Genomic DNA, 24,394 nt, shown 5'->3' with positions numbered 1-24,394 from the left:
AAGGAACCGGAAGTCCTCTGGTTCATAATACCAAGCTGCTGAACGAAAATTCTTTATGTGAAGTAAGTATGTTCCCTACCTTGGAGAATCAGCCTGGTAAGAGGAAATCCGAATTGCCTTCTGGAATCTAATGGATTGAACAAAAACAGAACTAGTTGAGCTAAATTCTTGGTCGACCCTTGAAACTAAGAGGCTTAATCTCTCAAAGATGCGCAGTTGTGTCTCCCTCCTGGTTGCTTTTGAAGATTAAGGTTCACTCACTAAGCATCACACGTTCAGTAAGTGCAACCAAACATAAAGTGCTTTCCAGAACCTGGAAAAGATGATCTCTTAAATGGGCTCAAAATATTGTTGTTGGTTTTGGTTATAGGGAGAAAACTGAAATGATTCACGTTTTAACAATTCCTTTCTTGAGTTCAGAATGTCTCGCTTATATTTACCAAATTATCCAGTGAGGGGACACATCTTGGAAAGCTAATAAAAACCTGTCATCACTAAATTACGTTGTGCAACCTGAACGGAATGTAACATTTTCCCATTCATTTTATACGTAATTATAACTTTCTTTTCATAATAATTTGGGTTAAAAGTATCTTTATGTAGATCACCATTACCTTGACAATGGTCTTTGAAAAGAAGTCAGTGCCATTATCTACACCAATCTTCTACACTAACCCATTTTACATTCACGTAGCTGTAATAATAATGCTTACCAGCATCCCCCCACCTCACCAACAATATAATCAGAAACAAGGTAGAGAATGCTTTGGTTCTGACACCACTCGGCATCAAGATGCTTCACTCCTTAGTCTTCGAATTTACATCACAAAATTGGGCGTGAGCTACACAATAAGCTGAGCAGTACTTTTATTGGCTGGCAATGCTCTGGAAAACCCGCGGTAGTCACCGGGAGCGCAATTCCAGCTACTCCATCTCGCCCCTGGCAACAGATATGTGGGGAAAGGTAGCAGACATTTGTGAAGGTCACACAAGCAAGTTCATGATCAAAACCAATTGACCTGATACACAAGAAACTTGGACATCTTGTAATCTTAATATTTTAAGAATCTCAAGACTTTTATTTTAGAGTACTTGGAAAGGGCATCCGACTGGGAAGTTGGGGTTAGTTGCTAAAGGGGCGGGGTCTCTTTCTCTAAGCTGTTCTCTGCCTCTGTCACCTGCTCTCGGGACCTGTTGCCTCCTTCGGGCAGCTGGGTGTGCTCAGCCCCGAAGGTTTGTGAGCCATGGGGTCCATTCTTGGGACCTATGCAACTTGGCTAACTCTTAAGTCTTTTCTTATTATTATCACGGAAGTCATAAAAATGATGGGACAGCTCAAAAGAACAAGGTCAGTAAACACCTTCCTCAGCTACAGAGGTATGTATTTTACATTTTAAATGCCTAATTGGTTTGCTTTTTCTTCCCTTATCTCTTCTGTACTTCCTTTATTTGGAGAGAAACCACCTTGTTTTTCTCCAAAGCCAACAAGTGTTTCCTGCGTAGAATTCCCTGTAAATTCTCTATAGAATTTTCTTGGTAGTTCAGAAAAAAAAAAGTATTGCAGATTTAGATCAACATATAACCTACGTGCTGTTCTTGAACACATCTCTATTCACACTTTGACTTCAGGCTGTGTCTAACGTAATTAGACAAGGACACATCCCCTTGTGGGAAACAGAGGCACGCATCGAGAGTGCACCCACGCGCCAGAGCATTTTTCCCACAGGCTGCGTGTGCAGGCGGGGCCTTGTGGGGCCTGGGAGCCTTGCTGGTGCTGTGATTCTGCCCTTTTTTTTGAAGGCGGGCATCATTTCTCCGGAAGACTATTCCAACAGTGTATGTGCTTTCACATTAGGGAAATGTTTGCAGACCTCAAATCACGCTCGGGAAAGGCGACATCCTCGCCGAAGGGGAGAGCAGAGGTGGTGCCCGGGGATCCGTGATGCTTCTCTGCCTCCAGCCTTGCAGCAGGCCTGAAAGGCCCATCTCCCTGCAGTCACCACCTCCCCGCAACCCTGATTTTAAACCCTTGGTTCTAGAAGGTTCGTAGGCAGTATTTGGACCCAGATCACAACCGGCAATTTCCAACGAAACCGATCAAAGCAGAGCAATCTCGAACACAACAGTGAACGAGAGAAACTCTGAGAGATCCAAGTTCCCATCAACCCGACGGTGAATGAAGTGCATTTCAGTATTGGGTGTAAAGCATCACAGGGAAAATAAAGGTGAGGGGTGGTTTACAAGACGTTCCGAGACGGACTCCTCTCTCTCAGCCAGGAATGGAGCTAGGGGGTGCCGTGCTAAGTAGCTGGATTTATGAAGAGTAAGAGAACACAGCTGCTCAGTATGGCCTTATAGGGTAGCTGTTAGTTAAACCAAGAAAAGACTCCTGAAATTCAATTTAAAACACATTCTCCAAACAGACTAGAACAAGAAGTTCCAGAAGATGGAAAAACCTTCTCACCGGGTCCCCCCACATTCTACGGTGAGAGGAATCCCATCCCTCGGGCCTGGCATGAGTCGATGCCACGTCCTTACTGACACCAGCCGCTGCCTTACCTGGAGGGACATCTGAGCGGTCAGGCCAATCATGTTGCCGCTCTCCTGATGCAGCTGGCTTCTAGCAGGCAGTGTAGCCTGAGTTAGCACTGATTCCGTCAGTGAGCTGTGAGGTCTAGAGAAATCAGCGGCATCTGTCAAGTTTTCAGGACGAGCTTGAATTGGAAGAGCTCCACCAACCGAATCCTGACGACTGTCTGAATCCGAGGAGAACGAGCAGTGGTTTTCCGGACTGAGAGGATGAACGTCTTCTCCAGTGAGTTCAGGATCAGAGTCACAAAAAGAGATGTCGTCACCACAGACGGGGTTCTGCATCAGAGGCCAGGCATCTGAAAACTCGCCACAGGTGGACCTTGAAAGGGACCCGAAGAAAGTGGGCATGGTCTCCCCCACCGGACCTGCGTGTCTGAACACACATTCAAAAGGTCTGTAACTCTATAGGGAGGAAAAAACACCACTACCGGGCAATACGCCGTCTCTGCTTTTAAGTTTTCTGGATGGAACAGCAACCGATGACGTCAGACTTCTAGTGTTTCCTTTGCCATAAACTTGCTTCAATGAACTTACTTTATAACGCTGAAGTTTCATACCTACTGGTAATCAAGATCGTTATTCTTAACCCGATGTCTAAAGTATGGTTTCCTGGGCTTAACTGAGTTTCTTGATGGCTATTCTAAAATTCTAGGGGTAAATGACATGCTAACCGTTACTTACGGATGACAGAAGTGTCACAGATCACGGACAGGAGAAAAAAATGAAATGAATGGAGCACAACGTGTGAAGGACATGGCACTGGGCATCAGTAACCTTGAGAGACTTACTTATCTCTTGCCAAAGATTTGTCCCTCTCTGATGTCCAGAATGTCACGAATAACCTGCTTTAAATGATCTCTCATAGTTTCGCGGGAAAACTGGCAAATCAGTAGAGCGCATACTTGCACAAGGGGATATAGAATCACACGGATTAAAAATACCGAGTTACCTCTCCTGAAGAGTGGTCTTGGAATGCACTCTACAGCCCAGAGTCACCCGGTCGATGCTGCAGGCCTCGTCACAGCACAGGGACGGAATCAAGTGAACCGGCCCTGGGAAAGTCAGCGGAGGCGTGAGACCCGAGGCGTTCTTCTGACAACTTTCTCTTTCATACCAGTTCGACGTTGCTGTGGAAAATCCAGCCATTTCCCCCCTTGGGTGACTTTTTTTGGAGAAAGGAAATGCGAGGTTTCATTCTCTCCCTCTTTTGTTACCTTACAAAGATGAGCAAGCACTTCTGTGAAGTACCTGGAGTGGCAGCCAAAGCCAGAGAGCCCGGAAGTGGCATGGGGGGCGCCTGGGGCCGGGGGTGGGGCGCTGTTGTTTAATGGGGACAGAGTTTCAGTCTGGGAAGGGGAAGGGGTTCTGGAGGTGGGTGGCGGCGGGGCGGCACAGCGGTGGGAGTGTCCTTAATGCCACCGAGCTGAATACTTGATGTTAGACTGATACATTTTATGTTATGTGTGTTTTAGTTTTTTTTTCGTCCTGTATTACCCATATTTATATTATTTCATTGCAGTTTAGCCCCAGTAGAACATACAGGTCTTGGGCCCTAGGATAAAATCAGCCATTTTATGGTACATACGTTTTACCACAAGAAAATGAGACTCGCGTGACGGTAGAAATAGCACGTTTCTGTTGAGGGGCCTGGCGGTACAGGACAGGGGCACAGAGATGTTCCAGCCCTCTCACACACAGACACAGACACACACACACACAATTATTTTTTTACTGGTGAGAACGTAACATAAGGAATAACTAGATGTATGTACACAGCTTTACAAGCCATTTTGTTCACCGAGGCAGCTTACATTTTCGGTTACAAAGATAATATGAGTTTATTGAAGAAAAAAATTATTTTAGGCAGAAGAGAGAGAGTATGAGTAGGGGAGATTGGTCGGGGGGCGGGGAGAGAGAGAGAGAGAGAGAGAGAGAATCCTTTTTAATGTTTGTTTATTTTTGAGAGACTGACAGAGCATGAGCAAGGGAGGGGCAGAGAGAGAGGGAGACACGGAATCCGAAGCAGGCTCCAGGCTCCGAGCTGTCAGCACAGAGCCCGATGTGGGGCTCGAACTCACGAACCGTGAGATCACGACCTGAGCCGAAATCGAGTTGGACGTTCAACCGAATGAGTTACCCAGGTGCCCCATAGGAAAAAAAAAAGACTAAGAAGAGTGGGATTAGATAAGAAATTTACAAATAGAGATTACCCCATCCTATAAACTGGACATGAACACTGTCAACATTTGGTGAACAGCCTTCTAGACTTCTATTTACATACAAATATAATTCTGATTTTTATAGAACCACAAATATACTAAAGCATATAAAAAAACACGCACACAGAAAAAGAAAAAGAGGTGAAGAAATTATGTGTTTACATATATACATCTATACGTTTTTGCATGTATCCAAAGTTTTCATGAGAAGTGACCTCTTTTATAAAAAGGAAAAAATATTGTGAAGTTAATGTTTTCCTTTTTTAAAATGAATGTTAAGTATTGACACGCAATTGCAAACCAGCACGCAGTAGGACAGATACCTGCACACCTTTGCCTAGACCTCTATCTGCTCATATGCTCCTCTGAGCACAGGGAACTCGCCTGGACCCACTGCCAATCAGCTCAGCAGGTCTGTGTCATGCTCACCATGAGACGTTTCAAAATTATTTAAAAGTAAAAGGCACTGCCATTCCTTTTAGAAATGGCTGTTTCCTAGGGCTCAAGCAGTGAAAGTGCGAGGTAAGCCTGGAACTTACTTTGTGCCAGAAGTTAAGAAAGCGCCAAGAGAATAATCAGGACGTGTCAAGATGACACATGAGCCACCCTGAAGGGACTTCCACTGGCCTAGGCTAGGAAATTGTGAGCGCCAAGGTAAGTAATGGTAGCAAAGGAGCATCAGCCGTGGAAGAGGGTCCAGGAGTCCATGCTAATTCGTGTAAATAAATAAATGGGGAAGAAGAAGTTCTTTCTTACCATAGGAAAGCAGCTAATAAATGTGGAGAGAATGATGGAATTATGAAACCAGCATCATGGTAATGACTGATGCAGGTAAGAACCATCGGGGGATGCTAAACTCCGGGGTGAAAGTTTGGAGGGTAATGGGATATTTACATGGTGTCAGAGAGTCTCCCAGAAGGTATTTGTCAATTACACAGAGAACAACAAGAATTTTACAGCAGCGAAAACCTGGCCGATGCCACCTTAACGAAGGGACCCAAATGAACCTGACCGGGAATGGGGCGGCTGCACAAGCTGTGGCTCCTGATATGGGGCACTGAGAAGGACACAGCATCGCCTCTGCGGTACTTGGGAATCCAGTCGTCTGGAAACAGCAGACAAACACTGGCCTGTGCCCGTCAAAAAGAATGATGTCATGACACAAAGAAAGATTAAGGACCTGTGCCAGATTAAAATCAGGTAACCCTAACCCTAACCCGGTCTAAGTGGGAAACGCTCAGCTTAAGGAGTGGCTCCAAGGCCATCGAGGTCTGCGGGAAACCCTGCCGTCCGTCTCCCTCCCTGCTGTTCTTTAAGAAATCCTGAAAGACATTCATGGACACCTCTAAGCTCGGCTTGAATCCACCAGACAAGACAGGATACACACTCCTACTCTACAAAAGGACCCTGTCAGTGGCTCCTGGGTGGCTCGGTCAGTTAAATGTCCGGCTTCGGCTTAGGTCATGATCTCGCAGTTCATGAGTTCCAGCCCCATCTCGGGCTCTGTGCTGACAGCCTGTCGGCACAGAGCCTGCCAAGGATCCCCTCGCCCCCTCTCTCTGTCTCTCTGGGCCCCTCCCTGGCTTGTGCTCTCTCAAAAATAAATAAACGTTTTGAAAAAAGGATTAATAGAAGGTTGACATGATTTTAACTCTATTGACCCAAAACAATAAAGGCAAATTTGCTTTTCAAAGTTGCTGAATAATTCTAGAATTTTAATGAGCTGCTTCTCTTCTTTTTAATACGTAGAAGGCTCAAAACACCAAAACCATCGGGAGACAGACAATAACTTAACAAGACTAGCTGTAATTAGAAAATGAAGCAGAGCTCCTCAGCTGTGGGACAAACGGGGACAATTCCTTGCAGGGTCGGCGTCCCTGGGGTTCCCCTGACGGCCCCTTACCCCGCTGCACTTACCGCAGGTCTGGGCTGAGTCCCGGTGGCACTTACAACACGGTCTGGGAGCAGATCCGTTGAGCTGAGGTCTGTCAAAACATGACAGTTCAGAACCGTTGTACTGAATGTCCTGTGCTCTCAGAGACCCTACAGGGGGCGAGAATTCGGTCAGTGGGGACCATTTCCTCCGTAAAGGAGCCCATGAACACCATATGCAGACATGCACCATTCTGGCCCTTGTCTTTCTGAAGAAAAAGGTGGCTAGCGTTCCCATCTAAAAATACTTCTCCTCACACGGAGACACAAATACGAAGCAATCTGTCAAAGCTCACGCCATGGAGTACTTCTGTTGCCAGAACGAAGACCGACTTCCATTTTTGCCTAGAGGCACAGGACACAGCCGCCTTTCCAATGTCCTTCCACAGCGGTGCCCCTGGGGGACCGGGCGGCTGTGAGCCCGTTTCCACGTGTGCTCTGTCCCTTTCACAGCTCCCGACCCTTGTCTTGGTCAAGGCCCTCGGGGAGGCTCGAGTGACCACGACGGTAAACACGCTTCACCCAGACGCTAAGGGACAGACAGACTCGACACTCACAGCTGGGTTTCTTCTCCATGAACTGCCTCTTACAATAGATGACACAGAGGACGAGCAGGGCCAGCAGGACGGTGGCCAGGGCGCTGCAGATCACGGCCGCCAGGGCTGTGTCCCGTGGGCTGGAGGCCGTGGACGGGATCTTCACGAGGTTGACCTTGCTGGTACCTGGAAACCACAGGAAGGGGATCAGCAGGCTCTCGACAACCCAGGAGACTCCGACGTTTCCACCCGACATGGTGGTTGCCTTTAATAATGGCCTCCGTGCAAGGTAAGTAAGAGCCCAGAACACAGGGGGAGGGATTTCCAGATGGCTCGAGCGTTCCCACCTCCTGGGAGACTTCTTTAAAACTACACCTCCTCCCGGTAGCCTTCCCACAGCACTGTGGACACACAACCTTCAACGCAGCGCGTTGTCTGAATGTGCCTCTAGGCCCGCTGGGCCAGAGCTATTGGGCAGCTGGAATTCTTCATCTTTCTGTGTCTCCCAGTAGTTGATGCAGAATTCGGCACATAGTAGGTGTGTCACGATTGTTATTTAATTGGAACTGGACGACCTAGATTTTCAAACGGCCTGAATTAAGGCGTGCTTTTTGGGGCAACTTCAGGGAAAAACAAGGAGCTAGAATGTTCACAACCTAATAATAACCCCCAACTTCTGAGACAGTAAATATTTTTCATGCCTGGCTGTTAAATTACTGAACATCTAAATTTTGCAGGAAAAAAAAACAATTCCTGTTATTATACTATGGTGGGGCAGCACTGTAATGTGGTACGAAAGTGTCAATAAAGATATTTTATTTTGTATGTTTATTTATTTTGAGAGAGAGTGCATGAGGAGGGGAGGGACACAGAGAGAGGGAGAGAGAGAGAATCCCAAGGAAGCCTGGCGTTGTCGTGCAGAGCCCGACATGGGCTCGATCTCACAAACCGCCAGATCTTGACCTGAGCCGAAATCAAGACTTGATGCTTAACTGACTGGGCCACCCAGGCGCCCTGAGATTCTGCTTTAGAGGGTGGGACTGCGCCATGGTTAAGGGCTGGAATCTCACTACTTGGGTTAACCTCTGGATGGGCAACCTTGAGCCAATTACTCAATCTGTTGGAGTCTCATGCACGCCTCTGCTCTCTGGAGGGGTTGCTAGTAACCGTCCCCCCTGTTGAGAGGACAAAATGCATTATCAGGAAAAGCGTGTAGAGCACGTCCTGTACGCAGTGCTCTAGAATCATTAGCTCTCGACTGCTATCATTATTAATGATGATAATAATCAGCACTCACAGTTTTAGGGTACGGGGATGAACAAACATCTCATGTAGTGCAGCCGCTCCGTAACTGAATTAACCGGACAAGAATCTGAGAGAGCCTGAAACCTACACAGAGGGGCAATTACGCTTTCTCCTCCTCTGGGCACCTGACCCCTGAGTGAGGTGGGCCCTCATTCTGTCCCTTCGGATGCTCTCAGCTCCTTGGAGTCCCCCTGAGGCTGAGGGTTACTCCAGACCACTGCTGCCTGAGGGAAACGTAACACGTGCCCCTCATGTTCGTTTAAGTTGTCTAGATGCCCTGTTAAAAAAAAAAAAGAAAAACAGGGGCGCCTGGGTGGCTCAGTCAGTCGAGCGTCCGACTCTTGGTTCCAGCTCAGGTCATGATCTCACAGTCGGTGAGATCAAGCCCCACGGCAATGGAACGTACTGTCAGCACGGAGCCTGCTTGCGATGTTCTCTCTCCCTCTCTCTCTGCCCTTCCCTGTGCTCTCTCTCGTCTCTCATTAAATAAATAAACTAAAAAAAAAGGTACAATTAATCTATTTTACCTAACCCAACATACCTTAAAATATATGTATTCATGTATTCGATATAAAAATTATTAGTGGCATCTTTTACGCTGTGTATTTTGTACAACAATGTCAAAGCCCAGTGTGCCTTCACGTTGATATGCCCATCTCCGTTTGCACTAAGCACATTTCGGGTGCTCCATAGCCACCTACAGCTACTGGCTATTGTCTGGACATCAACACTCTAGACGTTAAGGGTTGGCGTCTGCATTTGTGCGGCATGGCCCCTAAAGGCAAGCCAACTCATCAGCTGGTAACTGTCTTTCTTTCTTTCTTTTTTTTTTTTAATGTTTATTTTTGAGAGAGAGAGAGAGAGGGAGAGCAAGCGTGAGCAGGGGAGGGGCAGAGAAGGGGGATGGTGGACAGAAGATCCGAAGCAGGCTCCTCCCTGGTAGCAGCGAGCCCGATGCGGGGCTTGAGCTCACAAACGGTGAGATCATGACCTGAGCCAAAGTTGGATGCTCAACCGACTGGGCCACCCAGGCGCCCCAGCTGGTACCTTTCTTCTGGTCCCCAGTTACACATCTGCCTTCCCCCATAAGATTGTTTTCCACCGTGTGACACTTGAGGGTAGAAACAGAAACTTCTAGGTTTGTAATGTTGAATCATAAAAACATGATAGCAGGGTGATCATCTGAGAACACTGAATCTTGGTATTTCTAGGCTCAGTGACTCTGGGGCCACCCTGATAAAAGTTTCTTATTGCCCAGTGGAAGGCACCTAAGCTACATGGCTTGGGCTTGGATGATTAGGAATCATAGTCCAATCAGACATTTTAAAGGATGTTTGCTCATAAACATGTTGAATATTCCTACAAATACTTACCACTTACAGCCATACAGACAGCCTATAATAACCAAATAGCAGGTACTGAAGTTTATCCCACAGCAAAGTACACCCCTGACCCGACAGAGATGGAATCTGAATCTGAAACAGCCTCTGCGGGTGGACAGGTGCACAAGAGGGTGTACGAACACAGGAACCGCTGGACAAACCACCCTGACCAATCGATAACCGAACAGGAATTCGTATCCCACGCAAGGGACAGGGTAGGTGGCCTGCAGGGGGAGGGACCTGGGAGATTTGGCCCAAACGGTGAAGTGGTGGGAAACTGCCACCTCGCTCGTGTTTGTGCGAAAGGGGCTTGACTTCAGAGCGGGATCAGGTCCCCTCGCTTAGCCTCTTCATCACATAACGCAGCTCCACACGACGCGGGGCTTTAGCAAGAGCTGTTGTCGGGATGAAACACGGCACATGATTGGAGCTGAAGATCTCAAAGTTCCTAACTATGTAGTAACTGCCGAGTTAAGCGCATTGATTCATACGGTATTGGATATTCGGGAAAACCCTACTAAGACTTCAGGTTCCAGTGGAGTCCCTACCAGAACCTGTAAGTTCTTGCTTAACCTCCTTTGAAATATGTTACTCACCTCATTTGCCTTCATCTGACAGCAACTGTTTCCAACTTATAAACATGCTAAAATGCCCCCGGTGGGGATTTTATTTTGAGTTTGGTGGTTGGTGACTCAGGATCTATTTTCCCCAAGCTAATCATAAAGGTCCTATGAATACATATCTTTCCACAGTCGGGTATTAATACTGTAATTTCAGTGGCACCGAACTGCCATAATAACTCAGCCCCCTCGCTAACATTTCCCCGGCAGTAGCATCTGGAGATGAACAAGAAAAATACAGTAGTTTTGCCTCTCAGTGTTTGACATCGACGTAAGAAAAGGTATCTGCTAACTCCAACACCCCCTCAGAGAGGTCTCCATGGGAAGCAGGGCTCTGGAAACCACATTTTGGATTTTTGTTTATATGTCCAAGTTTATGACAACGGTTACAGCAAACAAGCCATTTTGTAGGACATGGGCTCATCCTTCTCAGTTCCATCATCACATATAGCAAAGCAGACGTAAACGTGGACGTTGTGGGAGACTGGGCCGCACAGCGTTTGATTTAAGAACAACCCCAGGGGCGCCTGGGTGGCTCAGTCAGTTAAGTGTCTGACTCTTGAGTTCAGCTCAGGTCATGATCTCACCGTTGGTGAGTTTGAGCCCCGTGTGGGGCTCCGCACCTGGGATTCTCGTTCTCCCTCCATGTCTGCCCCTTCCCTACTTGCATTCTCTCTCCCTCTCTCTCTCAAAATAAATAAACTAAAAAAAAAAAAAGAAGAAGAAGAAGAAGAACCCCAGACACTCATTCACATAAGTTTCTGGTAAAAGTCTGTTTCCTTATCATTCTTTTTGAGTTGAGTAGAAAAAAAAGGGGGGGAGGGGAGAAAGAGAGGGGGGCGTTTGGTACCAGTTATAGAAAGTGGTTTCTCTTACATTAAGTCCCGGTTAATTGAGATATTGCTGAGAAATTCTCAGGAAAGGCTTTATCTGCTACCAACTGAAAGTTTCGCTTTGCTGACCTGTGATTGCCACAATGATACTGAGATGAAAAGATTCTTTCCACCCGCGTGCCTTGACTACATTCCCGTCCACAGTTGACCAAGCGTACTGAATGCCGGTGAGGACTTTCACCCATGCCTTATTAGGATTCTGAAGAGTTGGGAACAGGAATGTCCACAGTCTCTGGAAAGTTTTAACTCTTCTGGAATACAAAGGCATCTCTTACCCTAATTAAGCTATTAAATTCCACTATCGTCTTAGCACTACCTTCTGGCAATTTACTTCAGAGTGAGAGCTGTTTTCTTAGCCGAAATTCTGCTCTACTGTTAGGTAACTGCAATTTCATATCTACATTTCCGTAGGCGTGCAGCTCAACTAACAGGCGCTGAGTATCTACCGTGAATAAGACATCCTACAAAGCATTAAATAAGCCGAAAGAGAATCTGAATAGAAGAAAACGGAGGTCACCAAGAAAGTCTGGCAAGGGTTTCTAGAGAAGTCCACGTTTACCCTCTTTGGAGTGCGACCAAGGTGCAAAACATCCAAACCGCAGAGATACTCTGCCCTCAGAATGTAGCTGCAGAGACGCGTATATTGGAGAGATCTGTTCTCGGACTCTGACTACTCATGGAAAAGTCTTAGAAGAGGAACACTCCTCAGAAGCTACAGATCGGGAACTCAAGTGCAGGCCGCCGCCATCCCCGAAATGTGCTTCTCAGACCTCTGGGTGCTTGTAGAACTCTGGACGCTGCTAATGCACCCCCGGTGATTTCACTCCCTTGACAACTGGGCAGAGCCGGGAAAGTGCGCGGACAACCTGTGTCTCCTAGATGAGAAAACCAAGACTTCAGGTAATTTGCCCAAGGTGCTACAGCAAAGCGGGGACAGCTCAGGAACTGGAGCCAGGCCTTGGGACCCTTTCGGGTGGACCACACTGGTCTGTGGATGCAGGTAGCTTCTGAGAAACACATTCTCCCAGGGAAAGATGAAGCACAGTGTGGCTCGTGTCTACGTGACGGATGTGCTCTTGCCTGCAGGTTGAATCCAGCCGGGCCACGGGGGGATCGGGGGACTTTCTGAACAGCAGACCGTCCAGGTGTGCATGAAGCCAGTTCCGCACGGACGCGTCTTCCCCCGAGAGAATATTTCAGGGCCCCTCGGCCTCAGTGTGGGTCTTGCAGGCGGGCACGCAGGGCGTCGCCTGGGCATCACTGAGGTGGGGAGGAGGGGAACTGAACCCGGGAAGGGTCGGAAGCATCAGGCTCGTGTGTGTGCTCCGTGAGGTCTCGTGTGCATTTCCGTGCTTCTTCCGTGCAGATGTCCCTACCTGCTTAACCACCCCAGCTTCCTAGTGGTCTGTTTAAAACCTGCTGAACAGAAGATCCTTCTTCCCCGAGTACGTTCCCAACAAAGGGCCCTGTTCAGGGAGGGCTGGCTTGGGAGCAGGGAAACTGGTCTCCCCATTCCGGCTCTCACGGCTCTCCGCGCTGGCCACGGACAAGACTCGCCCCCTCTCTGAATCTCGGCTTCCTCCCAGGGAAGAGTCGGTGGCTGGTCACACAGACACCAGGATCCACCAGCAGGGAGGCCGAGGGCTCACTGAGAGTGTCTCTCGGGCCGGGTGAGTGCGGTGCTAGCTTCTGCGTACCCTCGGACACGTTCGCTATCACGAAAGTCCCGTGACCTATCTGCGGCCTGGCCGGTTTCTTCCTACGCGAAGGACCGTGGCCTTGACATTAAAGAACAAGATGAAGCAGGATGCTGTCTTTCCCTCCCCCGCATTTGTGCGTCCAGTCTGCACGGCTTCCCTGAACTCTAGATTCATCTATCTATCCAACAGCTTACCAGACATCTCTGCGCGGACGGAGATGCATCTCGGGCTCAAAACTGAGTCCAGAGCAAGACCTCTGACAACCTCCGACAGCCCCAACCCCCTCATTTCCTCCCACACCCCTCCCTCCCCACAGACCTTTCCCGCCCATCACTGCCGGTCCGCAAGGCTCGTCCTGGGCCGCACGGATCGCTCTTTCGGCTGCCCCTCTGCAAACATCACCCGCTTAGCGAGGCTTCCCCACCAAGCCCTTTCAAACTGCAGTGCCTCCCCGCTCCGTGTTCCCTACCCCCCTTCTCTGCTTGCTTTTCCTTCTCACTACTTACTGCCATCTGACACTTGATGTATTTGTTTGATTCATCATCCTTCTCCCCTCTGGCGGGGGTAACAGAACGTATCCTGCACCCCCAAACACACCCACCGGGGTTGGGCCCAGCAAGAGGCCACGTTTCCCAGCCTCCTTTGCAGCCAGATGATGCCATGTCTAAGTCAGAGCCAACAGGGAAGGGGGGCAATGGACAGAAGTGATCCGTCACCTCTGACGGAGGGACGAGCAGCTCGCCCCAGACATCGCCTTCACTGTGGGCTGGAAGCTGGATACGGCTGGACCGTGCCCAGTCTTGAGCCTAGGGGTGAAGGAGCTATCCAAAGGCTGGCAAAGCGCTGGGGGCTCTGAATGACAGCCGCGAGGCGGGCCTGTGCCACCACCCAGAACTGGCTGCACGACCGCAGAGGTGGGAGAGGAACGTCTGTCTTACGCGGGCAGCGGTATTTTTGGGTCTCCTTCCACCCCTGGTGACGGTGCAGGTGCGGGCAGCTGGCGACACTGGGTGTGACGTTACTGTGACCACAGGTGGAAGCACAAGGGTTGCTCAGGGCTGGCGATACACAAACCTGGAAGATTGCTGAATGAATAGGAGACGACAGCTTCACCTTCCCCAGGCAGTTTTAATTAGCGCTCCAAGCACCGGTCACAGAGGGGTCTTATTTTAGTTATTATACGCCAAGTGTAATCTGAAGTCACTCATACATATATAGTGATGACTAATTTGTAGTGAATTACCAAAGAAGCTAGCAAAGGGAAGGACCTTCGGGAGGCCAACCACCTCAGCTTCCAGCGAAAGCCGCCTTGGTGCCGACTTTGGAAACTGATTCCGAGCTGAACCGGATAAAGGGAACAATTAGGCACCCCCATCATTTTACCAAATCAAACGTACTCAGCTTACACTTTTTCGGGGCCCCGCCCCCTCACACTATGCAGAGCGTGGAGAAAATGACACGCGCATCTACAGAACTGTTGATGACAGGAACCCGTGATTATTTTCTAGAGACAGTTACCCGGCTTATCAACACTACAGGCCAAACATCGTGTCTGCAGGCAAATGCCTAGAGCGGGCCGGCCCCTTACTTACTCACGTTCGAAATGTCATAATAATCCTCTGCAGTGAGGGTTTGTTGATGAAGAAGGCTATACATCGCTATAAATATATGTATGCTTTTTCACTTCAAGCAAATATCGGGTGGTTGGATCTAGATTTGAGCCTGGTTTATCTGACACTCAAATTTATGCTCGCTCACTTTTTTTTTTTTTTTTTTTGGTAAATTATGCTATGCTTTCCCCAACCATTTAGAGCAAAAAATATATTACAGTGTGAAAGATTCTTGGCTCAAATTTTGTACAGACGAGTAAATTCTAGTTAATTGGCTAACATATACAATATAACTTGACCTAATCCAAAACACAGATCTAGCTTCACAAATTCAAACTGTCTTAGGGCACCTGGGCGGGGCTCAGTTAAGCATCTGACTTTGGCTCAGGTCATGGTCTTGTGGTTCGTGAATTCAGGCCCCATGTCAGGCTCTGTGCTGACAGCTCAGAGCCTCCAGGAGCCTGCTTCCAATTCTGTGTCTCCCTCTCTCTGACTCTTTCCCACTCATGTTCGCGCTCTCTCTCTCTCTCTCTCTCTCTCTCTCTCTCTCTCTCAATAAGCATAAAAAAAAAATTCAAACTGTCTTATCCCCAAGATTAAAGAGGCTATTGTTGCATTTTATTGCAGGGAAAAATAACTTATGACCTTTTTAAGCATTATTTTTTAAACTTTATTTTTAAGGTCTTTGTGATATACTTAGATGAGTAGCAAATAGGTATAGTAGGGAAGAGCAAGTTGTAAACGAATTATGCTTTCTAAGTTCCATTTTCGAGATTTCACTAGTACCTTGTGTTTCCATCAGAGGGTTTAGCACATGCAAATAACACATCAGGTTTTCTGCCCTATGACAGACAGGTCATTCTAGTTCCAAGGAAACAGTTCAGTTCATTGCTTTCTGTGCTCTCCTGTCATCACCAATAAAAATCCCACACCAAATGAAGGTTTAACGAGATTAAAGCCCAATGAATCTGTTTCTGGAAATGTTCTTAATTAAAAAAAAAAAATGTATTAACAAAGAGCTCTTTGCAATGTTAACTGAGGCAAGGACACAGTTTTGGAGTGCAAGCTTTATATTGTTAATCTAAACTGGCTAAACAAAATTATCGTTGTTAACACTCACATACGAATTCCAGATATACCACAAGAGTCGGCCACTAAACGAAAACAGTTGGATTTTTTTAATCCACTTTATGCCAAGCATTCTGACACTGGATACATGTAAAAGAGTGAGACGTCATCATATTTATTTATTTTTTTCATTTTAGACTTGGGTTTTAGAACTATGTGGTTTGTTTTGCAGTAACTGATGGGAATATTAGTCCAAAATGAGCTTTTTCTATGTGTTTCTATGTATGTATATTTAAACTGGACTGATTTTTTTTATTGTGGTAAAATATACATAACATTTACCACTAGTGACATCGAATATATTCACAACATTGTGCAACTGTCACAACTAATTCCAGAACGTTTTCATCGCCTCAGAAGGAAACCCCATACCCACTGAGTACTCAATCCCCATTCTCCTTTCTCTCGACTTCCTGGCAAGCGCTAATCTGCTTTCTGTCTCGATGTATTTTCCTATTCTGGATATTTCATATGGATGGAATCATGCAATATTATATGGCCTTTTGTGTCTGGCTTCTCTCACTTAGCGTCATGTTTTCAAGGTTCAACTGTTTTGTATTATTATAAGAACTCCATTCCTTTCACACTTGAGTCACATTCCACAGTATGGACATACAGCTTTTGCTTATCCTTTCATCAGATAACGGACATTGGGGTTGTCTCTACCTTTTGGCTACTGTGAATAATGCTGCCATGAAGATTCACATATCAGCTTTTCCCATATATTTTAAAACTTTTCACAAAGATGCATCGTTTTACATGCTATCAAAAGACACGTTATTATTACACTAAAGCATTAAGTCGATGAATGACTCAGGAAATAAAAGTATTTCCTGAGCAAGAACTAAGAGGACAGTGGAGGATGACGATGACGGAGAGTAGAGACACTGGTCAGGGTTAGTTCACGTAGGGAGGAGTTTGGATTCTATTCCAAGAATAACAGGATATAGTCAACAACAGCAGAATATATACTCTTCTCGAGTGTATATGGAGTATTATCCAGGACAGAACATTTGTGAGGTCATAAAACTAGTTTCAATAAATTTTAAAAGTTGAAATCATGTGGGGCACCTGGGTGGCTCAGTCGGTTAAGCGCCCAACTTCAGCTCAGGTCATGATCTCACAGTTGGTGGGTTCGAGCCCCACATGGGGCTCTGTGCTGACAGCTCAGAGCCTGGAACCTGCTTCGGATTCTGTGTCTCCCTCTCTCTCTGCCCCTCCCCCACTCATACTCTGTCTCTAAAAAATGAATAAACCTTAAAAATATTTTTTAAAAAAGTTGAAATCATACAAAGTCCCTTTTCTAATCACAATGGAATGAAACTGGAAATCACTAACAGAAGGAAAACTGGACAATTCACACATATGAAGAAATATACCCTTAAATAACCAGTAGGTTGAGGAAGAATCTGCAAAGGAAATTAGAAACATTCTTTGAGATGAACAAAACCACAATCACAACATAACAAAACCTAAGGGATACAGCAAAAGCGATGTTTAGAGGACAATTTCTAGCAGTAAATGTCCACATTGAAAAAGATCTAGGGCCACCTGGGTGGCTCAGTCGGTTAAGCGTCTGACTTTGGCTCAGGTCATGATCTCACAGTCTGTGAGTTCGAGCCCCACGTCAGGCTCTGTGCTTGACAGCTCAGAGCCTGGAGCCTGCTTCGGATTCTGTGTGTCTGTCTGTCTGTCTCTCTGCTCCTCCCCTGCTCCTCTCTCTCTGTCTCAAAAATAAATAAAAACATTTAAAAAAAATTTAAAAAAAAAGAAAAAGATCTAAAGTCAGTAACTTAACTTTCAGCTTTTAAGACATTAGAAAAAGAGCAAATTAAATCAAAAGCGGGTGGAAGGAAATAATAAGGATCAGAGCAGAGATAAATGAAACGGAGAATAGAAAACAATACAGGGAATCAATAAGACCAACAGTTGATTCTTTGAAAAGATCAACAAAATTGACAAAAACTTCAGATGGACCAAAAAAAAAAAAAATGGAAAGGATTTAAGTGATTAAAATCAGAATTGAAAGGGAGGACACAGCTACGGACTTTACAGAAATGAAAAGGAGTCTAAGACAATCCCGTGAATAGCTGTACAGCAACACATTAAATAAACCAGATGAAAAGGACAATTCTTAGAAACATACAAACCAACAAAGCCGAAACAGAAGGAATAGAAAATCAGAAGAGACCTATTAGAAGTAAGGAAATGGACTCAGAAATCAAAAACCTACCCAAAAAGAAAAGCCCAAGACTGGATGGCTGCACTGGTGAGTTCTACCAAGTATGCCTGTATGTATTTATGATTTTTTTCTTTTGAGAGTGAGAGACTGCATGCACAAGAGAGGAAGGGGTACAGGGAGAGGGAGAGAGAGAATCCCAAGCAGGCTTCATACTCAGTGCAGAGCCCAATGTGGGGCTTGATCTCACAACCTTGAGATCATGACCTTACTGGAAACCAAGAGTTTAACCAACCGAGCCATCCAGGTGCCCCTCTACCAAGCATTTAAAGAAGAACTCACAAAAATAAATAAAGAAAGAAATAAGTAAGTAAGTAAGTAAGTAAATAAATAAATAAATAAATAAATAAATATAAAGAAGAATTCACATCAGACCTTCTCAAACCATTCCAAAAAGAAAAAGAGAGACTAATTCCAAACTTTCTATGAGTTCAGCATTACCCTGATAGCAAAGCTAGATAAGGGCACTACAACGAAAGAAAACCACAGATCAAGATCCTTTATAGACACAAAAACCCTCGACAAAATCACAGCAAATCAAATTCAGCAGCATGTTAAAGGATCACACACCATGACCAGGTGGGATTTATCCCAGAAAGGTAGTGATGATTAATAAACATCAGTCAGTGAAATACTTAATAACGAAATGAAAGGGAGAAAAAAAACAACACTGATCATCTCAATTATGCTGCAAAAACACTGCATGAACTCCAACACCCTTTCATGATAAGAGTACTGAAAAAGGGGGCCCCTGGGTGGCTCAGTCTGTTGAGCGTCTGAATCTTGATTTCAGTTCAAGTCATGATCTCATGGTTTGTCGATCGAGCTCCGTGTCCTGCTCCGTGTGGACAGTGTGGAACCTGCTTGGGATTCTCTCTCTCCTCCCTCTCTCTCTGCCCCAACCCTTGTGCACTGCACTCTCTCTCAAAAACAAGTAAGGGAATATTTAAGAAAAAAATTGTTTTAAATAATGAATGAATTAGGAAGACAAAGGAACTTCCTCAACACGATAAAGGTCATATGTGAGAAACCCATAGCTGACATCATATTCAACGATAAAAAACTGAATGCTTTTCCCCCCAAAACAGGAAGAAGACAAGAATGGTTGCTTTAACCACTTCTATTCAACCTCGTGCCAGAAGTCCTTGCCAAAGTAGCTAAGCAACGAAAAGAAACAAAAGACACCCTAAGTGGAAAGGAAGAAGCAAAATTTCCTCTGTTCACAGACGACTTGGTCTTCTACGTAGAAACCCCAGAAGATTCCACAAAAAGATGATAGAACAAATGAATAAACAAATTCAGTCAAGTTTTAGAGACAAATCAACACATAAAAATCAGCTGTATTTCTATACACTAGCAAGAGACAATCCCCAAAATTAAGAAAATAATTCCATTTGTAATATCATCAAAAAGATTAAAATACTTAAGAATAAATTTCACCAAGGAGGTATAAACTTGTACACTGGAAATCGCAAAATGCTGTTGAAAGAAGTTACAGGAGAGCAAAATAAATGGAAAGACATTCCGTCTTCATATATTGAAATACTTAGTATTGCTCAAATGACAATACTGCCCACAGTGACACACACACACACAGGTGCCTAGCTGGTTCAGTCAATAAAGCATGTGACTCTGATCTCAAGGCCATTCATTAGTCCAAGCCCCACACTGGGCATATAGCTTACTTTATTTTATTTTGTCATTATTATTTTTTAATGTTTTACTTTATTTTTGAGAGAGAGAGGGAGAGAGAGAGACAGAGAGAGAGAGAACGAGTGGGGGAGGGGCAGAGAGAAAGGGACACACAATCCTAAGCAGGCTCCAGGCTCTGAGCTGTCAGCACAGAGCCTGACATGGAGCTCGAACTCACGAACCGCAAGATCATGACCTCAGCTGAAGTCGGATGCTTAACTGACAGGTGCCCCGGGCCTGAAGATTACTTTAAAAAAACAGTACAGATTTAAATTTAAAAACTCACTAGAAAGTAACAAAGTGATAAGCATGATTCAATGCAATCTCTATCAAAATCCCAATGGCTTTTTTTTTCTTTGCAGGAATGAAAACAAATCCTAAAATTCATATAGAACTTCAAGGAACCCTAAGTAGCCAAAACAATCTTGAAAAAAGGAATTGAAGGATTCACACTTCCCAAATTCCAAACTTACTATAAATGCTGTAGTATTCAGAAAAGTATGGTACTGACATAAGGATAGACATACAGACCAATGGGAAATGAATTAAGACTCCAGAAATAAGCCCATACAAGTCAACTGATTTTTAACAAGGGTACCAAGACCATTCAATGCGGGAAAGAACAGTGTCTTCAACAAATGTTGCTGGAAAAACTGGATATCCACATGCCAAAGGATGAAGTTCTTATGTATCTCATCGTATTAAAAGACCAACTAAAAAAATGAATCCAAGACCTAAATCTGAAAGTTGAAAGCTATAAATTCTTAGAAGAAAACATAAGGGAAAATGTCCATGACCTTGGGTTTGGCAATGATTCCTTAAATATACACCAAACGCACAGGCAATGAAAGAAAAAAGATAGGTTGGGCTTTATCAAATTAAAAAAGTTTTGTGCTTCAAAGGACACCATCAAGGACATGAATGACAAGCCACAAAGTGTGAGAAAATACATGCAAACCACATATCTGGGAAGTGTTCAGTGTTCAGAATATATAAAGGACTTCTCCAACCCTACAAAAAGGCAAGCAATCCAAAATGGACAAAGTACTTACACAACACTTCTCCGAAGAAGGTATATGGACGGCCAAAGGGCCCAAGAAAAAAATACTCAACATCATTAATCATTAGGCAAATGCAAATAAAAACCACAATGAGATACCCCCTCACACCTACCAGGATGATGATGATACAGAAAATAAGTGTTGGTAAAGACGTGCACATTGCTGGTGGGAACATCAGTGATATGGCCACTGGAGGATACAATGTGGCAAACAGAAATACCTGTTCTGTTTACCATTCTGTTTACAATGTGGCAAACAGAAATACCACACAACCAGCACTTTTACTCCTAAGTATATACTCAAAAGGATAGAAAACGGGGACTCAAATAGATCCTTCCACGCCAGTGTTCACACCAATGGCCACAAGGCGGAAACAACCCCGTCACCTATCAACTGATGATTGGGTAACACAACTGTGGTGTATACATAAAATGGAATGTCACCCAGCCTTAAAAAGGGAGTGAAAACTTGGTACATGCCACCACGTGAACAAACCGTGAAAACATTATGCTAAGTGAAATAAACCAGGCACCAGAGGCCAAATATTGATACAATTCCTCTTGTATGAAACACCCACCACAGGCAAGTTGACAGAGTCAGAAAGCAGAGCAGACCTCACCAGGGGTGGACACGGGAGGCCAACAGGGAGGTACCGCTTAGTTGCCAGGGTTTCTGTCCGGACTGACGAAGGGTTAGGGAAGCAGATGGTGGGGGGGGGGGGGGGGCAGCACAACACTGTGGACGTAGTTAATGCCGCCGAACTGTACATTTCCAAATGGCGAGTTCTATCACCATAGAAAAGGATAGGAGGAAGTGACTAGAGGGTTGCAGGGTGGACGGTGATGGGCTCTGACTTATACTTTAGAAAGAGGGCCGCCTGCAGAGGGAGAGAGGACATCTGGTGGGAAGGACCACGAGGGGTCCAGACGACAAGGATCACGGCTCGGGTTGAGCTCATAGCCAGGGCGGTGTCGTCGACCGGCTGTATTTGTGAAAGACTTGTTGTGAGAGCAGCTGGATACACTGAATGGCAGTTGGATGCAAGGCAGGACGGAATCCAGAATGATGCCTAGGTGTCTGAAGAACACGGGCAAATCATAGTCCATTTGCTAATTTTTGGGGAGAGTGAAAACTTGGAAGGATGGTGGGGGGTAGGTGGCAGGAAGGTAAGGAATAGACAATTCTGTTTTGACGGTCACGTTCGAGATACCTATTCTCTACCCGTGTGGGGCTGTGGAGTTGGCAGATGGTTGGACGAACAAGACCGAGGAGAGACAGGAACCGGAGACACAAATGTGAAAATCCTGAGTTCGCGGATAACACCTGGAGCCAAAGGGCTGGTAAAATCCTCCCCCCCCCCCCCCATATGTAACGTAGTCAGAGATAAGGACCTAGCACAGAACCCAGGTACGCTGTGAGTTTAGGAGATGGAAGAGGAGGAGCTAGCCTCTGAGACCAGAAAAATAAGCAGGAATGGTGTTAAGGAAGCCTGGAAAAGAATGTGTTTCAAGAAGGAAGTGGTAAACCAAAGTTTACTGGGATGAATTCTTCTGATTCTTAAATAACCAGGCTACGTCACGGTATTTTATTTTAGGGACTAATCATAGAAAGGAAATTTTAACATTCCAGCAGGAAGCTAAGCAGGTTTGTGATTTTCAAAAGCTAGTGACCTTGCTCACTGGAGCTACTGTTGAATAAATTTTTGAATTAAGATAAACCAAAATGCGATTTAAAAATACGACGCCACCAAATAAAATTATACAAGCAAAGCACGGTGGAAGTTCGTAATAAATAGTAATCATGACTTGAGCAAGATCCCACTGCTTATGTAAGATTATTTACTTTAAAAAAGTTACCATTTTTCAAATGGATGCTAGAAAGATCAGACCGGGATCTGCATCTTTTTCCTAAGGAGTCATTCTGACTTGACTTTGAAGCATCACCCAAATGTGTACATTTTTAGCTTGACATCTCTGTTTACCAGCATCTGAGACCAGTAAACATCGTCCAGAGTATCTTCTAACTCCTGTATCTAGGACAGACAGTTGTGTGTGTGTGTGTGTGTGTGTGTGTGTGTGTGTGTACAATCAAAAGTTCACCACGTCTGCAGGTTTCAAACACGTTCTGAGTGCCAAGTTTCCAAGTTAGTGCTCTAAATGTTTTTACGGATTTTCTTTTTTGAACTGAGAGCACATCAAAACCACTACAGCTCTGCAAGCCCCTCTCCTTTGTGGAGCCACATTGTAACTAATGTCTGTTGATAAAGAACTTCTGAGCTTCACTCCTTGCGAGTTCCCTTGTAGCCAGCACACTAATTACCATTTCTTCCGTGATTTAAATGCAAGTGAATCGAGGCAGAATCCCAAAGGGGCCCCAGGCTTGCTTGCTTTTAATACTCGGGCAGATGATTCACAAACATGGCTGTATTATAAACAGGGCCCAACCCTAAGAAGTTAACTTTTATCAGTCGATTCCCCGCCTGGCCAAGTTGTATCTAAGGGCCACTGCATATAAAGAAAGTGGAACGTGAAAGGATGTCCTTGGAACGCCAACGATCCACGTATATGAAACCCAGTCTATTGCGATGGCACTGACAAGGTCTGCAGCTGTAGCATTATGGGATGAAGGTTATTCTGTTCTTTAGAGCGTGGTGGAGCAGGTGACCCTGAGAGTTCCCACTAAGACTCTTTGAACCCTCTCCCCAGTGGGCGGCCCTGACTTGATCAATTTCTTCTTCCTCTGGGCTGCCTGCCCATCACGGTTTTATTGCCATTGTCAGCCTGTTACCGTGTTTGCTGGGAGGAAGCCATGAAGAAAGTGCGACATGCCCTTCTTGGGGGAGCGGGGAGGGAGGGGGAAATATAACTGCACTCGTTCCTAAATTTAAAGCACCAAGGAGTGCACTCCACACTTATGTTTATTCTCATATCCTTATATGAAGACATTTAAACAGTAATTTCCCTTAGATTCATAACACACATTACTCCTTACTGTAAGGCACTCAGAAATATGTGGCTGTACCACCGTCTGAATTACAGAAGGAGAGGTGCAAATATTGCAATTACAACATTAGTTATGACCATCAAAGCTTTATCTTGCATTCTGGAAAGCTTTCGCCAAAACATTGTGTTCACTTTCTTAGAACAGATGTGTAATTGGAAAAGTATAAAGTTCTTTAAATAACAGGTCTATCAGTTATTTGCGATTTTATCTCCGCTCTTACACCTTCACTCAAGCCAGTAGTTTTAAATCATCTCTCAGAGAGTGAAACAAAGGCAACTGATTGTTAATAATCTGGTACTGACACAACACTATCATGAATCAAAGGGTTAAAGATAAGGTGGCAGCATATTTTAATTATGTAGAACAGTTGTTTTCCATTAGACCCACTGATGAAGCAGAAAATGGTACCAATGACTGTCCAGATATATTAATATACCTAATAACAAACTGAATGGGCAGATTCTACTGGTAAACAGCTCATA

The 24,394-nt window shown here is 45.2% G+C and overlaps 1 protein-coding gene across 8 annotated transcripts in view; it reads right to left on the bottom strand.

The window, feature by feature from the left end:
- Positions 1 to 24,394, bottom strand: part of TNFRSF19 (TNF receptor superfamily member 19) — a 92,481-nt gene that overhangs the window by 4,637 nt on the left and 63,450 nt on the right. For 5 of the 8 annotated variants that reach the window (XM_053207991.1, XM_053208067.1, XM_053208003.1 and 2 more), the window contains 4 exons: positions 7,301 to 7,465; positions 6,729 to 6,854; positions 3,542 to 3,644; positions 2,560 to 2,965 (listed from right to left, as the gene is read on the bottom strand). In XM_053207991.1, the coding sequence (XP_053063966.1) occupies positions 2,560 to 2,965; positions 3,542 to 3,644; positions 6,729 to 6,854; positions 7,301 to 7,465 (800 nt within the window). Of the gene's footprint in view, positions 1 to 79; positions 128 to 2,559; positions 2,966 to 3,541; positions 3,645 to 6,728; positions 6,855 to 7,300; positions 7,466 to 24,394 lie in introns of all 8 variants that reach the window. The other 3 variants (XM_053207899.1, XM_053207957.1, XM_053208103.1) reach the window with 3 other exon arrangements.

This window comes from Acinonyx jubatus, chromosome A1, assembly GCF_027475565.1.
Source record: "Acinonyx jubatus isolate Ajub_Pintada_27869175 chromosome A1, VMU_Ajub_asm_v1.0, whole genome shotgun sequence".
Lineage (NCBI taxonomy): Eukaryota > Metazoa > Chordata > Mammalia > Carnivora > Felidae > Acinonyx > Acinonyx jubatus.
This window is presented reverse-complemented; position numbering and strand designations above follow the sequence as displayed.